General features: G+C 38.2%; 1 protein-coding gene across 1 annotated transcript in view; it reads left to right on the plus strand.

Moving 5' to 3' along the window:
• The first annotated feature begins 4,871 nt into the window (after nucleotides 1–4,871).
• The window catches only part of pkd1a (polycystic kidney disease 1a), a 103,620-nt gene continuing 90,298 nt past the window's right edge, over nucleotides 4,872–18,193 (plus strand). The window contains exon 1 of the mRNA XM_056234324.1: nucleotides 4,872–5,403. Coding sequence (XP_056090299.1) covers nucleotides 5,135–5,403 — 269 coding nt within the window. The 5' untranslated portion in view covers nucleotides 4,872–5,134. The remainder of the gene's footprint in view (nucleotides 5,404–18,193) is intronic.

The following is an 18,193-nucleotide window of genomic DNA, read 5'->3' on the forward strand; positions in this document are numbered from 1 at the left end:
TTAACTTAATAAGCAAAGCAGGTGGGAGAAGAGATGGAAGGATGGATGGAAACGTCCTGCATCCCACCAATCAGCTCCGCAGCTCGGGATTTATATCTTTTTATTACAGGATAATGAGACAAACTAATCTGCAGACCAGGATCAGGACAGTGAAGCACCTGTCCGACGCAAGACGCATGTTTGAACCTCTACATGTGTGATATTCCCATGCAGAAACCCAAGCAGCTCTATCATTGTTCCTCACTGCTTTTCAGTCATGTAGACTGTTGAGGGTGTGTGTGTGTGTGTGCGTGCGTGCGTGCGTGCGTGTGCGTGTGTGTGTGTGTGTGTGAGATTGCATTCATAAGTGGTCAGATTACATCCACCAGACAATTGAGTGGTCAAAAAACATCAAAGGGACAATGATTTACATTTACACTTCCTTAGACCATAGAATATCACAGAGACTTTCGACATACCAACCACTCAGAACACCTTAGCAACTACCCAAAACACTTTATCAACCACATAGCAAAACGCTACAAAACACCCAAGTAAGCACATAGCAACACCCTAGCAACTACCCAGAACATACTAGCAACCGCATAGCAATGCCCTATTAGCCACGCCCTAGAAACTACCCAGAACATCCCAGCTACCACATAGCAACGTCCTAACGACTACCCAGAAGACCCTAATAATAGCAACACCATAGTAACTACTCAGAGTATACCAGCAACCACATAGCAACGTCCTAACAACTACCCAGAGAATCCCAGCAACCACATAGCAACGTCCTAACAACTATCCAGAAGACCCTAATAACCTCATAGCAACACCCTAGTAACTACTCAGAGTATCCCAGCAACCACATAGCAGCGTCCTGACAACTACCCAGAGAATCCCAGCAACCACATAGCAACGTCCTAACAACTATCCAGAAGACCCTAATAACCTCAGAGCAACACCCTAGCAACTACCCAGAGCATCCCAGCAACAACATAGCAACGTCCTAACGACTACCCAGAAGACCCTAATAACCTCATAGCAACATCATAGTGACTACCTGGAACATCCTAGTATCCACATACCAATGCCCTCTCAGCCACGCCCTAGCAACTACCCAGAACATCCCAGCAACCACATAGCAACATCCTAATGATGACTACCCAGAAGACCCTGCCACATAGCAACACCCTAGCAACTACCCAGAGAATCCCGGCAACCACATAGCAACATCCTAACAACTACCCAGAAGACCCTAATAACCTCATAGCAACACCATAGTAACTACCTGGAACATCCTATAACCACATACCAATGCCCTCTTAGCCACGCCCTAGCAACTACCCAGAACATCCCAGCAACCACATAGCAACATCCTAATGATGACTACCCAGAAGACCCTACCTCATAGCAACACCCTAGCAACTACCCAGAGAATCCCGACAACCACATAGCAACATCCTAACAACTACCCAGAAGACCCTAATAACCTCATAGCAACACCATAGTAACTACCTGGAACATCCTATAACCACATACCAATGCCCTCTTAGCCACGCCCTAGCAACTACCCAGAACATCCCAGCAACCACATAGAAACATCCTAATGATGACTACCCAGAAGACCCTGCCTCATAGCAACACCCTAGCAACTACCCAGAGAATCCCGGCAACCACATAGCAACATCCTAACAACTACCCAGAAGACCCTAATAACCTCATAGCAACACCATAGTAACTACCTGGAACATCCTATAACCACATACCAATGCCCTCTTAGCCACGCCCTAGCAACTACCCAGAACATCCCAGCAACCACATAGCAACATCCTAATGATGACTACCCAGAAGACCCTACCTCATAGCAACACCCTAGCAACTACCTAGAGAATCCCGGCAACCACATAGCAACATCCTAACAACTACACAGAAGACCCTAATAACCTCATAGCAACACCATAGTAACTACCTGGAACATCCTACAACCACATACCAATGCCGTCTTAGCCACGCCCTAGCAACTACCCAGAACATCCCAGCAACCACATAGCAACATCCTAATGATGACTATCCAGAAGACTCTACCTCATAGCAACACCCTAGCAACTACCCAGAGAATCCCGGCAACCACATAGCAACAACCCAGAAGACCCTAATAACCTCATAGCAACACCATAGTAACTACCTGGAACATCCCAGCAACCACATAGCAACATCCTAATGATGACTACCCAGAAGACCCTATCTCATAGCAACACCCTAGCAACTACCCAGAGAATCCCGGCAACCACATAGCAACATCATAACAACTACCCAGAAGACCCTAATAACCTCATAGCAACACCATACCATAACCACATACCAATGCCCTCTTAGCCACGCCCTAGCAACTACCCAGAACATCCCAGCAACCACATAGCAACATCCTAATGATGACTACCCAGAAGACCCTACCTCATAGCAACACCCTATCAACTACCCAGAGAATCCCAGCAACCACATAGCAACATCCTAACAACTACCCAGAAGACCCTAATAACCTCAAATCAGGATAAACCAGTACACCCTGAACAACTAGAAACACATGGCATTGTGGCTGTGAATTATATTCCGAAACTTACTAAATGAACTATAAGTGTGTAGTCAATTGTAAGAAATTGCAACAAACTCTGAAAGTAACAGTAATTATAAGCCTGGATCAGCTTAACCTGAGAGTAAACTGTGTGGTAAGGGTTTTCTGAAATGCAAACGCTCTCGGTCTCTCAGTGTGTTCTCCTCTTCAGCTTCTCTCTTCTGTGAGTGCCGAAGCCACACGCGGTCTCTTGTTCTTTCATCTTGAGGGTGGATCACAGACGTCTGTGGTGTTTAATGGCATCCACTGGGATGACCGACTCGACTCCTCAAACACTGCACATGCTGGGGGACAGAAACTCTGGAGGGGAGATATACTCATGTCCTCGATGAGTTCCTTTCTTACGGAAATTTGACAGAAGTTACAGCTGTAACAACCAGACATTGGGATGGACGTGTGTGTCACTAAGTGTTTTTCAATCTAGTCTCCTCAAGTCTCGGATATTTAGTTGCATTACATTCAACATGTGACCAGTACAAACCGTAATGAAGATCTGAGCTTCTTCTGCAGGGCTCCCCCTAGAGTTTAAACATACAACACACCCTTCATGCCATGAATAATTCATCCACATAATGCCACAGATCACATTTGTTCCAGTTAGTGCAAAATAATGTGCATGAATGATGAATTAGCCATATTTGGTAGGTGTCTCAAGGGAAAAGATAAGAAACAGAGTCTGTAGTTTATCCATGTCTGCAGAGTTATTTCAGGATCATTCTGGACCTTCTTTTAAAAATCAATAATGTCATTTAAAAGAGTATAACTATAAAAGGTTATATCAGAAATATGCTCTGGTCAAGCTCATAATCTCAAACTTCATCAATAATGACTTGATTATTTATACAGCAGCCAGAAAATGAACAGAATGGAAATATAGAGCTATAGTTAGCATTGCTCAGAGGACTTCATCTTTTGAAATGTTGATATTATCACACTGATTTCTGTAATTTAATCAGACAGAATGTTTTCAAACATCTTAATGTTAGAGATATGCAGATTCCCTTGTGAGGGACACCGCTGATAAACATAAAGGCAGCTGTATATTTTTATTCATTTGCGAGGAACTAAATCAAATAGTTGTTTCCAAAATCGAATAAGTGGCTTTTACATTTTCATAAAACAAATTGTTAAAATATTATCTGGAAAATATTTAATTTTAATTAAGTTGACAGCATACGCAAGATTTAAAATGAAGAAAAAGTATTAATTAGTGCTGTCTATATATTTGTATTAACTGTAAACACACACACACACACACATATATATATATATATATATATATATATATTTATTTTTTTACAAACCTTTGTGTCAGATCATATGTGATTAATCTCGATAGCACTATTAATGAGTTTGTAAAAAAATGTAATTAATGTCCTGGTTTCTGAACAGAGTTTAGAAAGCATAAAGAAATATAACATTTAGTGAATGTAAAAAATGATTAAGTTTCAGAACATATTTCATTTATCTTAAGTGCAACACATTCACTTTATTTAGTCAGAATATACCTACAGATATTTGAAATGTTAATGAGTTAATATTGCTTCATAAAATAATATTGCTTACAAAGGCTACATGTTTAATTTGAAATATGTCAACACTAGAACGGAAAAAAAAAGAAACAACTGAAATATTTCTTATTAAATTTCTTTTCATGTTACAGTGTGAAAAATGAGAACATCAGCTCAAACCAAAGCACTGAATTTAACGTAAAATTCACACATTCATTTAACGCGAACTAATCTTTTTTTTTATTTTTTTTATGTATTTCAAATGAATATTTGATCTACTATTAAGACACGTGGCACCAAAGCTGCATATTTGAATGCTTAAAAGTCATAATTAATGTCTGAATGCCATTGTACAAATGATCGAATCACTAATCACAATCAAACACAGAGCATACAGTCCATTATGCAAAAAATATAGGCTTTGTCAAATGATTAATGGAAGTTCGAATATGAAGGACATTCATATTTTCTTCAACTTGCTTCTTGCGTTGATGTTTTATCATCCAATGCAGTGACATTTTTATTTGTGCTTTAAGAGTTATTTTTGTAGCACGTGAGAGGGACATACAAATGTGCTGCACTGTAAAAAAAAATTTTTTTACAAAAATGAATTTTTTATACAACGATAAAGTCTAAAACACCGAGTTCTGTTAATATATTGGGAATGTAATGTGCAATAGCTAGTGTTTTGTCAGATTTGTCAGCCTCATCCAGTGGAGAGCAGTGGCACTGCAGGATGGGAGAACGAGAGGAAGTTCTTCAGGAACTTCTGGCAGAGCAGAATCCTGAGTTTTTTCCCCTCCTCGGGAGAAGAAGTGAATCTAGTTCCGTTAACGGAGGAATAGAGGGGGGACGTCATCGAACTTGGGGGAAAACGAGATTTCCGACGCTTTCTTGCTTTCTACGCCGATTCTCTTATGGAAAAACTGGGAAAAGAGTGAACTTTCCTCCCCGCGTCCCGAGGAAAACTTCACCAACAGAAGGGGCGATGAGATGCGAGTGAGCTATGCCTTGTAGAAATGGACAGATTGTGTTTAAGCGAAAACATGGCGTCTGTCTCCCAAAGTTTGGATTATTTTCCAGTCTGCTCTTTGCACTCTGTTGCCTCGAGGCGTGCTCGGGGGTCACGGCGGACGGGGGAGCGTGCAGCCCGTGCCCGGGGAACTGCTCGTGCACGGCGGTGGGACCCCAAAACTTGTGCGTGGTTAATTGTTCCAACATCGGACTGGATCAGGCCCCCGCGGCGTCCGGCCTGCCCACCGAAACACACACTCTGTAAGTGACCGTGGCTCGCCTAAAAGCCCCGTGAGGGTTTGCGGGTGTTTGTTGTGATGTGACTGAGGTGACGGGTGGAGAATGTTGGATGATGGCTGGTGTAATACTTCTGACTACCACTGTTTATCTGTCAATCATAACTCGGGATGTGTGGGATTGGGGGAAAATGATGAATTTGGGAAACTTTTGAAAGGCTGGTTTAAAACACGTGCCAAGCTCATGGAAATGTTGTTTTCACGTTTTTTGAAAATACATTCGGAATTCTAAATTCTAAATGTCAGGGTCTGACCATCTAGTAAAAAAAATCGAATCTATACACTCTTTAAAAAAAACAAGCTTCCATGAAGAACTTTTAACATTCATTGAATCTTTCCACAGCACAAAATTCTTTAAATTATTAAAATGTTTCTTTTAAGAACTGTTCACTGAAAGGTTCTTTTGGGGAACCAAAAATGGTTCTTTTACGGGATCGCAGTGGAAAAAAAAAACCCTTTTGGAACCTTTATTTTTAACAGTTTATTATTTTATTGATGATACACAGTAGGCTAACGGTGAGGGTTATGTGACATGAAAATCAACTATTTTGTGTTTTTGTCACATGACAACAAAATGGCTTCCTGCATAAACGCTACACTGACATTGTTTTGGCGACCGAAAGTTTTTCAATGTTAATATTTTAAATATTTTGTATTATTGAGTGTTTTTCCAAAATTTCAGACATTTCATGAGATTTTTCTCTTTCTCTATCTCTCGTTTTTTTTTTTACAGACAGGTACAACATTTTTTTACTTGGCATGAAATGGAAGTTGCAATAGTCTTTTCTTCGCTATTGTGACTTATGTCCAAGTGAAGTGGTTTCTCAAACAAGAACAAATGTAGAGCGGGACTTTATTTCTTCCTTGGTGAATTGATTGGATGGTTGTGGTTTGCTATTGGTGGATCTCATGTGAGTGACAGGTTTCTCCGCCCTCGCACCAGTAAACGCATCATCATCATCAGAGATGTCGTTGCAAGGTCACATAAAAAAAAATTAATGAATTCTTATTACTAGTGCTGTCAAATCGATTATTTGCGATTAATCGAGATTAATCGCAACTAACATACATGTTTGTAAATATATATGTTCATGTGATGTGTGTACAACATATCTATAAGCTACACACACACACATGTATAGTATATACACACATTTTTAGGTTAGATGTGATTAATCGCAATTAATTGATTTGACAGCACTACTCATTACCCAACTGAACTTATGGTATTGTGTGTGATTTATCTCAGTATGTAAAAATTGCCAAAAAGTCATACTTAGTCTTTCTCTAAGTGGAAAAAAAGACGTCTCAACCCAAGGGAAAGGTTGAGATAGCTACCCTAGTGTATTCCTCGATTTAACACACACACACACACACACACACACACAGCAGATGCATGAAGAGTTCACGCAGGTAGACATGCGGCGCGTCCTTGCGTTGAGAACACTGTGTCCTTTACTCTGGTTTCTGTGGCGCTCGCGCTCCGGCATGTGTTATCCATTCACACACGCGACAGATGAGTGTGCAGAGGGATCTAAAACTTTGAACTCTCTTTTTTAGGGGCATAAAGTTTAAGACGCAAAATCTTTCATCTGGCAACTGTTGTAAAATTGGCAGTAATAATAACAATAGGCTACATTTCCAGGGCTCTTCTATACAGGGCTTGTTGTTGTTGTTGCATGTTTTTCTTCAGTGAATATGGTGTTTATTTCTGAAAGTCCAAAACACAAAGCATAAAGTCTTTGCTACAAAAAAAGTTATTGGATTTTCCTCTATTATTGCCCATGAAAAAAAACAGTTCATTGAACACAACTAATAGAAGGGCTAAATATAACGAAACAAGATTGAAATGATGATATTGAAACAACAAACAAGCATTTGTGCAATTGAACTTTATTCTAGAAGTCTTATAGTTACTAAGATGTACAGCTTGTGACAACTAGCCCCTGCCTAGTTCATGAAGGAACACACAGATTTAAGGAGCTGCCTGTGAACATTTTTGCATTGTTTTTTTTTCACAGTTCTTCTCAGCCTGTTAAAGGGATAGTTCACTTTGAAATTAATTTTTGATATGTTTTAGCTTACCTCAAGGGCATCCAAGATGTAGGTGTCTTTGTGTCCACAGTATTTTCAATTTTGATATTTTTAGGTCAAACCGTTCTTGTCTGTCAGTCATATAATGCAGGTCTATGGTCACCACCTCAAAGAGCATGCACAGAGAAGTCCAAATTAAACATGATTTAATGACTCGTAAATGGAAGTACACATTGATGGCCTAAGACACGAAACGAGACTGGACTTGTTGAGACTTGACTTGTAATGCTGCCCGAATCATGCACTGTTCCTTCGTTGGCCAGAGGAGAACTGGCCCCCCGACTGAGCCTGGTTTCTCCCAAGGTTTTTTTCTCCATTCTGTCACCTGATGGAGTTTTGGTTCCTTGCCACTGTTGCCTTGGCTTTTGGCTTGCTTAGTTGGGGACATTTAATATTCAATAATGTTATTGATCTGCCTTACTTAAGGTGGACGCTGACGCAAAAACAAACTTTGTTATATTGTTTTCATGTTATGTTATCACTGTGAAGCGCTTTGATACAATCTGTATTGTAAAAAGCGCTATATAAATAAAGGTGACTTGACTTGACGAGCGGTTTGTGTGAGAAAACGAACAGTATTTATATCGTTTTTACCTCTTGTAAACACAGCCACGTCCAAGTACTCTGATGGCGCGGGCGCCTCTGTCTGCGCAAGCGCCGGAAGTGATCTCTCGCGCGTGTACATCACTCATTGTTTACACAGAGATTTTGGACGTTTTACCTTTTACTGTGAAGATCTAAACATATTTAGATATACAGGAAATCGCAATGGAAGACGATTTCGGAAAGAAATTAGAAAAAAATAGAGATTTTACGTCCGAAATCTCTGTGTAAACAATGAGTGACGTACACGCGCGAGAGATCACTTCCGGCGCTTTCCGGCGCTTGCGCAGACAGAGGCGCCCGCACCCTCAGATCACTTGGACGTGCCTGTGCGTTACAAGAGGTAAAAACGATATAAATACTGTTCGTTTTCTCACACAAACCGCTCGTTTTGTGTCTTAGGCCATCAATGTGTACTTCCATTTACGAGTCATTAAATCATGTTTAATTTGGACTTCTCTGTGCATGCTCTTTGAGGTGGTGACCATAGACCTGCATTATATGACCGACAGACAAGAACGGTTTGACCTAAAAATATCAAAATTGAAACTTCTGCGGAAACAAAGACACCTACATCTTGGATGCCCTTGAGGTAAGCTAAAACATATCAACAATTTATTTCAAAGTGAACTATCCCTTTAATGTTTTTGGTGAGATATGTTTCTGGTAACATAAAGCAGTTGAAGTTTTAACCTGAACACACTAGAGATTCTCTGAAGCGAGGGATGCAGAAAGAAGGATACAGTTAGCGAGTTTTTATTCGATTGTGTTATTTGCAATGCTTCATGGAACCAGGTTTTTTTTTTTTTTTTTTTTTTTTTTTTCAAGCTGTTAGGTACACAAGTACACTTTTCTGCTTGAAAGTTTGCCGTGAAAATGACGCACACACACACACACACACACACACACACACACACACACAGGATGTTTGGATGGACCACTATCTGGCCGAGAGCCCGTCTCTCAGGTTCACCGCTGCAAACTCGCTGAAATCCGGACGAGAGTGTGTGTGTGTGTGTGTGTGTGTGTGTGTGTGTGTGTGTGTGTGTGTGTGTGTGTGTGTGTGTGTGTGTGTGTGTGTGTGTGTGTGTGTGTGTGTGTGTGTGTGTGTGTGTGTGTGTGTGTGTGTGTGTGTGTGTGTGTGTGTGTGTGTGTGTGTGTGTGTGTGTGTGTGTGTGTGTGTGTGCGAATTGAACCTGGCTCGGTCATCTTCTTTCATAGGAAGTTGTGTGATTGCATATTGGAAATCCATTTCAATCCGTTGGAGGTGCATCGAGCATCTACACACACTGCAGTTCACTCTGCCACACGCTAAACCTTCTCTCTGGTTTCTCCTCATGCAGTGATTCAGTGACTCGCTCATGTTGACTCACAGCAGTGATGTAATGTGCTTCAGTGGGACTTTGATTCCTCTCAGTCTTTGACTCTTAGGCTATATGGGATTTGCTGGGCTGCAGTGGTTTGTCTTTACTTTTTTTTTTTAATTTGTAAAAAAATAATTTTACATATTAAAAGTTTGAAACATTTTGCACAATTAAAGTTATTTTAAGTTAAAGGAATTTGGTTGAACTAAGTTGAATTCCCCCCCTTAAATATTAAGAACTGTTTAATAATTAAATAGACAAAATTAATAATAGAATATAGAATAGAATGGACCTCCCTTTCTATTCTTCGGCTTTTTGTCTTCACTGATTTGTGTTGGTCGATATTGGTTTTTACTAGTCTGGGCTGGTCTACAGAGGTCTTGATTGGTTTGTACTGGTCTTTACTGGTTTTTGTTAGTTTACACTGGGGTTTTTCTTTCAAAGTTTTTTTTTACAAATGTTTTAAATGCATTGCATTTGTTGTTCTACAGAGCTCTTGATTGGTCCGTAGAGGTCTCTATTGGTTTTTGTTGGTCTACAATGTTTTTTTTCCGATGTTTTTTTAAAAATATATTTAATGTGCCTAATATTTTACATGCAAAAAGCTTGAAACATTTTGCACAATTAAACTAAAAGGCCCCCCCACCCCAAATATTAAGAACTATTGTAATAATCAATTACTTAAATAGAGAAAACATAAAAACAATATAATATTAGTATAATATAATATACATAAAATAATTAGATTAAATTTAAACTACTTTAAAATTCAAACTAATTTACACTTTAAACTAATTTAAACTTCAAATACTTCAAACTTTCTGGTCCAAACTTTCACAAGCCAATTTAAAGTTTGTCTCGACAAACTTTTGAATCTAATCTAATTTGTCTACAGAGGTATTTTGGTTTGTAGTGGTCTTTCAAACTTGTTTATTTTTATTGACAACATTTGAAATGTTTTATGATACTTACTTACCATATAACATACCTGACACATATTAAAGTTATTTATAGCTAGCATTTTTGTTGATAGAAGAACTTACATTTATATTTACATTTAATCAGTTAGGTATACAGAGAAAATATATAATATATTAAAAAAATATATATTAAAAAGGTGCATCCTCAGTCTTTTCCAGTGGTCTGTAGTGGTCTTCGCCAATCAGTGTTAGTTTTTGTGTCTGCTTTTTACCTAGGTCTGTGCTCTTCTGTCTGAGCTTGATTACTGTGTGGAAACGAGACAGTAGACTGAGAAAAAGGACTGAATTCCTGCTCTCAGAAATGGTTCGATCTCGCCAAGAAATCATGAGTTTCTGTGTGTGTACGTGTGTTTTACAGGCTGGGATAAAACTCACTGACCATATGCGGTGGGAGGTTTATTTTGTTGCCATGGCAGTCTCACATCATGACATCACCCGTACACAGAAGCACAGACACCCACGGTAATAAAGACGGCCGGGAAAGGCATATTTCACACCGACAGCACGTCTCTGACGTTTTGAAGATGGTTTAAATCTTTATTATCTGAAAGTAAGAGCTCAGGAAGTTAAAGATCCACATTCCCCTATAAGTGTTCAACTTTAGCAACATGACATCATGACTTTGCGTAAACATACACGCCACTTTCAAGTCAAGTGGCGTGCTATCTATACGTATTTTGAGCTATCCGCGTGTATGTCCACGCCGAAACGAACCGTCATCTTTTGTATGTCTACGCCATTAAATGTCCGAGTGATTCCGCGTGTATGTCTACGCCGTTAAATGTCCGAGTGATTCCGCGTGTATGTCTACGCCGTTAAATGTCCGAGCGAAACGAAGCAAAATTCATATCTACATCTGGGGAGCGATATTTTTTTTCCTAGGATGGTAGGGGAAGACTCATAAATGGTATTAACCCCAGTGACGGGTAGGTTTAGGGACGGGGTTGGGGTAGGTCATATATTTATATATACAGTAATGTAACGTTAAGTCAACGGCGTTGATAAACACGCTGAAAAGCGATTATGCGTGTTGATAGCACGCCAAAAATGGAAATACGAATTGGCGTGTCATAGCCTACATACGCCAGTCTGAACTTTAGGGTGAAGTATAGTGATGGTTGACTTAGAAAACACTACTCGCAATCATTAACTAAACCTTTTATTCCACGTTTGTCATATTGCAGTCACCATTCTTGCTTCAAGGACGCATGAAAAACACAAATAGACCCGATCTAGAGTTTGACACACTGAATCCACAGGTTTAAACGCATTAGGAAGGTTTGTGCCAGTCACAGTTAGATTATGCTAGCCATTTGTAGCATAATTCACTGTTTCATCATTAACTCGCTAATGCTAGTCGGTTGTTATATTTGGGTATGCCTTTTCCTTCTCCTCCTCCTTCACTCCTGCATTTATCTATCGGTTCATTCCCATGGAAGTGAAAATAACCGCTCATGCATTTCCCTGTACACTCTCACATCTCTTTCCGCCGGCATTGAGAGCCCGAGGCAGTAAAGCGTCAAACCCTGGCAACACCGAGGCAAGCGAGTCCACTCTGCTTGAGTTACTCCACAATGGCCAAACGAGGAACAATAACACGCTGTGAAGGCTTTGTGTGTGTGTGTGTGTGTTTTCTCCACATGTATTTACGTCCTTGATACATTTGTCCCTGTCTATTCCCACTGGTTCAGGACTGGCTTTAACTGAAAGACCCCATGAAATCAAAACTAGACTTCTGTTATCCCCATTTCAAATGTTATGTCGAGGTCTTTCAGTGATATTCTTTCTTCTTAGACACAAAGTAGGCTACTTAAATATTGACCATACATTTTGTAGATTAGTGTAGTTTATTGGTTAGTCATGTTATAAGCCATTTTTGGACATTCACCTGAGAAAATAAGTAACAGGATTGGCACAAAACATGTTCTTCTGGGTCATTTAGTATTTTTTTAATTAGAGTGTAAGATTTATTAAAAGATACGCTAATACATTTTGGCTAGGGATGCACCGATATGAACATTTTGGCTGGTATTGATAACCGATTATTCTTTATATCTGAAAGCTGATCACCGATATATTGGCCGATAAATCTAAAACCATTTTTTTTAATGATTTTTGAGAGCCTGATTGCAAAATGTACCAAGCACACAATTATCATGATGTTCTCATTATAATCTAATGTAGCCGATATGACAGACTTGCACTGAACTATATTTTCCTTTTTGAAGTGATTACAATCATATTTCAAGCAATTCAAAACTCAAAATGTTGAACAATGTACATCTGAAGTGTCTCAGCTGAAGGAAATAATACATTATTTATTGGCTTTAATATTTCGGCCAAATATCGGGCCGATAACGATAACATTAAAAATGAACATTTATCGGCCGATACCGATATGGCGTGCGTATCTTTAATTTATTCTTGTATCAGTTTTAGTTTGTCATTTTAGTGCTTCAATCTAAACGTAGCTTTTTTAGTTGCCAAGGAAACATTTCTACGTCTCGTTTAAGTGGAAGTTTTTCATTTGATCTTCTTTTATTTCCGCTTCATTTCAATTAGCAAAACTGTTTTGAATGGTTTCAGTTTTAGTTGACGATAACGATACTGCATTGAGCTTTCACACACATGCGTACGTCATTTCCACAGCAGAACATTCACTGACAGCTCCCAGCAGATGTAAACATCCTTATATGAGCGCTTCACACGCATAAACATACTCCTTCTGTGTGTTAATCTGGCTTTCTCAATCTCGCTCTGTCTCCAATCGAGGACTTCCTCTCCGCTCCAGATCCTCGAGCCTCTATTTCCTGTGTCTGGATCTTTCCCTCTCTTTTCCCTGTTGATGTTTTTCTGTGTCTTCTTCTCCAGACAGCTGGGCTTCTCCTACTGTGAGTATTTAAAGGGGTCGTATAAGAGCAGATAACACGTTACGCAATAGAACCATATAAATAAAGTTGGAGCTGAAATAGTGTTGCCTACTGTGTTGAGATGGTCTGCTGTGAGGACAGTTTGGTCACATTTCACATCTGTCCCTGAAGATCATGAACTTTTTCCACCTTTTCCACCTTTTTTTGTTACTGTATCTTTAAGACTACTGTATGTAAATGACTCCTGTTGATTGGCTAACCTGTATAGTGTCATATGCTAATGAGCTCATAGCTGTGATGTCATGATTTGTTTCTGCAGTTTAGTTTCAGTAAATGGCCTGGAGAAGAGCTTTGTGTTTTAAACATTGAAGATGGTTGATATTTGTTTAACTTTTTAATATCAAGACCGGAAGAAAAGTCGCTTTTTCCATTAAATTTAATGGAATGGCAAATCAACACCTCTAAATAATAATAATAATTAAAAAAAACTAACAATAAAATAGTTTTTTCATAAAATAGAATAATAAATTAATTACATTTTGCGTCAAGAAAAGAAATAGTACAAATTGACATGATTATTATATTTATGTGATTAATTTGATATATATTAATATAATTATTTAAAATATTTATATTTATGTCATTTTTACACTTTTTATATTTTAATGATATCATAATATATTTATATTTTTATGTTAGTATTATATATACATATATATATATATATATATATATATATGTATATATATATAGTATGATATTATATTTATGTAATGTGCTGTATACTATATGACTAAAATTACTCTTATTAAATATGGTACGGAACAATTTATTACTCTGTATAAATATTTTACTATTTAAATAATATATATTTCCCATATTACAGTAATGAGAATTACTAGTACAGTAATTTTCTTCTAAGGTACCCTAAATGTTAATTTTGATTTAAATGTGTTTAGTTGTCATGAAAATGTCACAATGCAAAATAAATCTTACTAGTCCTCCTAAAACAGGCTTCCTTTTGCTAATGCAAAATAAAATCATTTGTTTCTTTCTTGTTTCTGAGAAATGGCCTGGACGTGTTCTTGACAGGAGATTCATCCGGTAAGGAGGGAGTTTTGCTAAGTTATGGTGTCACTTTTGGATATAAACAGACGTTTGAGGAGCCTTTGTGGTGGTCGGGCTTCATTGATTCGGAGTCATTTGGCTCTACACACAGTGAGTCAGCGGCTTATGCAGCAAATGATTCCCTGGCTGAGTGAGTCAATATATCACTCCACAAATGATTCAGTGAGTCAGTGTGCAGCTGGTCTGTGGTCGGTGTGTGTGTGTGTTGTTTTGATAGGTGTTATATTCTCACTCCTTTGTTACTCTTTTCTTAAAGGACTAGTAAACTATATTAGCAATGACAGAATTTTGAGACGGTGAAAATGTAGTTTTCTTCACTGTAATTGGATGATAGCCTATGTGTGTGTGTGTGTGTGTTCATGTGTGTGTATGAAATCAATCAGACCGGTTTAGTCTCTTTGAACATCTTGAGATCAGATCAGGTTTGATGTTGTTTGTCGTGTCGTGTGTATGTGCGGCTGTAGATCCAGCTGGGATCCAGACAGCTCATCAGCGCCAGAGTAAGAAGTAAAAATGGACAGAATGTCCCAGAAAAAGAATTTTTTTACTGTGAAGGACTGGCAGTTATTCCAAAACAATGTCTCTATAATCTCAATAACTTACTCTGTCTCCCAAGATACCTTTTTTTTTTTTTAATATAAGACGGTATTGTACGTTTCCTCCACTGAGAATAATGCAATCATCGCGACGAGCTGAGTGAAAAAAAACAGCAATTTAAGATGGTAAAATCGAGATGAGAGAAATGCCACTTCATATATACTTCTAATTTATTCATCACCAAAAAATATCGACAAAAAACAGACGGGACGGATTAGAGAGGGAGACTATTAATATTAAGCAAAAAAATATATGCTGAAATATCTGTTTTAATTTAGATTGAGATGTAAAAGTCTACATGTAATTCAAGTATTTAATGAGAGTATCTGTAAAGAAAGAAAAGCGTGTGATTGAATATAAACCTAAGACTTTTCTTACATTTACAGGATAAAGAAATGACAGTAAGATTGAATGTTTGCTTTCCTCCAAAACATCCTTCTAATCTGTTAACACTGCGTTTTCTTTATTATCTTTATTTGTATATTCATTTTTAATGTAGAGATTTTTACTTTACCTTTTACTTTATACCTCATATAATGTATAGCATAGATATAGATATATATATTATATATATATATTCACTACTGTAAACCTGAATAAGTTGGCAAAACTAAAAAAATATGAGGTAAGTTACATTAAAAATTTTAAGTTAAAAAATCAGTTTAAGTTAGCAGAACTTGCATATTTATATTTTATTTGTTGTACCTTTTAACTACTTTTACTCTGAACTTTAAACATCTGAGTAAGCTAATTCATTCATTTAACTTAAAATTAATATATAATCTCAATTTAAATTTTTTAAGTAGAGGAAACTTGGCTAAATTAGCTAGTTAAAGTTAGCCAAGTTTCCTCTACTTAAAAAAATTTAGTTGAGATTATATATTATTGTTGTTATATAATCGGACTCATTCAGCAATTGTTATGCTAATGCTATCATGTTAGCATTATCATAACAATTGCTGAATGAGTACGATAATATAACAACAATATAACATAATAATATAACATATAACATCAATATAACGATAATATAACAAAAAAAAAAAACATAACAGAAACTCTTCTAAAATAGCATAGCAAAGCATTAAACACTAGTAAACCTTCCACTTAACATTAATCTTGCACAAAACAATTACACAACACGTAATTTGACCATTTACTCTTCCTTTCTAATGCCATGGCAAAGCATGCTGGGAAATAGAAATCCAAGCCCAGTTTCAGTTAAATTTAAGTTTGTCTAAATTAAAAGAAATAAGTTCATTAAACTCAAAACAATGAAAGGATTCAGATGACTTAAAATGTGCCAGTTTTGTGAACTAAAAAGAAAAAGAAAGTTCTAAAAACTCATAAAAGTTCATTTAATTGAACTAATTTGTTTCATTTAAGTTTGCCCTACTCAAACCAATAATTAAATCTGAGCGTTGGGGTTTACTGAGATATGTTTTCATAGCATTCAATTGGCACGTTGGGGAGGACGTGGAATAGTGTGATTTGTCAATAAAAATGATGCACAAACACTTTCAATTCAAATAACAAAACATATTAGATTGTTTTCATGAGATTTTGCTTATTTGCTATGGAAATAATGTGAAATATAGACGTGTTTGTGAGCATTAGATGTCAAATGTGAAGGAAAGTGTTGATTTAACCCTTCATGTCCTGCTCATGATGCTCCCTATGAAGGGTCCGGAGCGGTGGGAGGTTATTATTTGTTTCGTATGATCCGTTCTGCATGTTCTCAGTTCATTCTCAGAAAAAAAGAATAAATAACCGGCCACCTGATCGATTATCAGAATAAGCGTTAGTTGCAGCCCTACTGTGAATGCACAGAGTTGTGTGAACGCCACTGTCGGTGTAGGTGCTAGGCAGCACTGCAATTCAGCTTCTCTCTCCTCCTCCCCTCTTTTCCCGGCAATCGGAAAGTACCCTGTTAATCAGTCTCCTGGGACGGACTTCCAGGAGGAGGATAGGGGCCCGCTCTGCCACATGTGAGCCCAGAATGAGGTAGCTCTGCCCGGGTCAGGGCGATCCAGAGAGCCCAGCTGAGGAATAAAGCTCACAGTAGGCGATTGTTCACCAAAAGCCCCTGAGATGTTACGGTACCAATCTGGTACTTATCAGCACCAAACGCACACACGTACGGCTGTGCTCGACTGCATAAAACACACTCACTCAGACTCAATATTTACACAAACACACGCACATTTTGGCTCTTATTTATATACACACTCACTCAAAAAATAAGACACACACACACACACGCGCACACGAGCGCTGGCAAGAATCCTCCTGAAATTTCGAACGTAAACAAAACAGAGCGCGCCATAAAATTCTTTCCTTTTTCTTCCTTTTTCTTCCCCTCCTCCTCCTCCTCCCCCACCCTTCCTTTCTTCCCCGACACAGCCACAACAGACGGACGGCTGTGGAGTGGGCTATAGTGTGTAACTGTGGTCACTGCCAGTTGTGGCTTGGCTGTGGGGTTTACGGCTCTCTGCTTCATGATGATGGTGATGGTCAGTGTTGTCATCCTCATCGCCCCAGTCCACGGCTCCAGTCCTTTTATCCTGCACCGCATGGCTATGCTTACTGTTTCTAGTACAGTTTCATTATGCTAGTAGTCATATTTAATGTGTTGCGTTTACTTAAGTGCTTTATATCCCACAAATGCAATGTGCAAAACTTGAGCTTCAATTACTTCCAGTGTGGTGCATAAATCAGAAACAGTTTTTCGTAATTGCGTTTTTTAATTATTATTATTATTTTGTTCCACATTTAATCTTAAAGTTCCCTGTAGTCAATCATTTCACCCCATTAAAACTCATCTTTGATCACCAAAATTACATTTAAATGTTTTTTTCCTTTCCTAGCTTGAATGTAACTCGACACCCTTGCCTCTTTTAGTATACGTGATTCTATGAATATGCAAATGAGCCCCGCCTCCACTCACTCACTCAGCTCAGAGATCCACTGGTTGACGATCACATGTTGATCTGATTGGTTACAAGGTAGTGTGTGACGTCAGAAACACCAGCGATTTCAAACCGTGTTTTTGAGACTGTCTTTGGTTCACTGCAGTTTTAAGCAGAAAATACTCAGCAATGCTGTCGACTTATGAATTT

This window comes from Rhinichthys klamathensis, unplaced genomic scaffold (genome assembly GCF_029890125.1).
Source record: "Rhinichthys klamathensis goyatoka isolate OS25496 unplaced genomic scaffold, OSU_Roscu_1.1 h1tg000393l_1, whole genome shotgun sequence".
NCBI classification, from domain to species: Eukaryota; Metazoa; Chordata; class Actinopteri; order Cypriniformes; family Leuciscidae; genus Rhinichthys; species Rhinichthys klamathensis.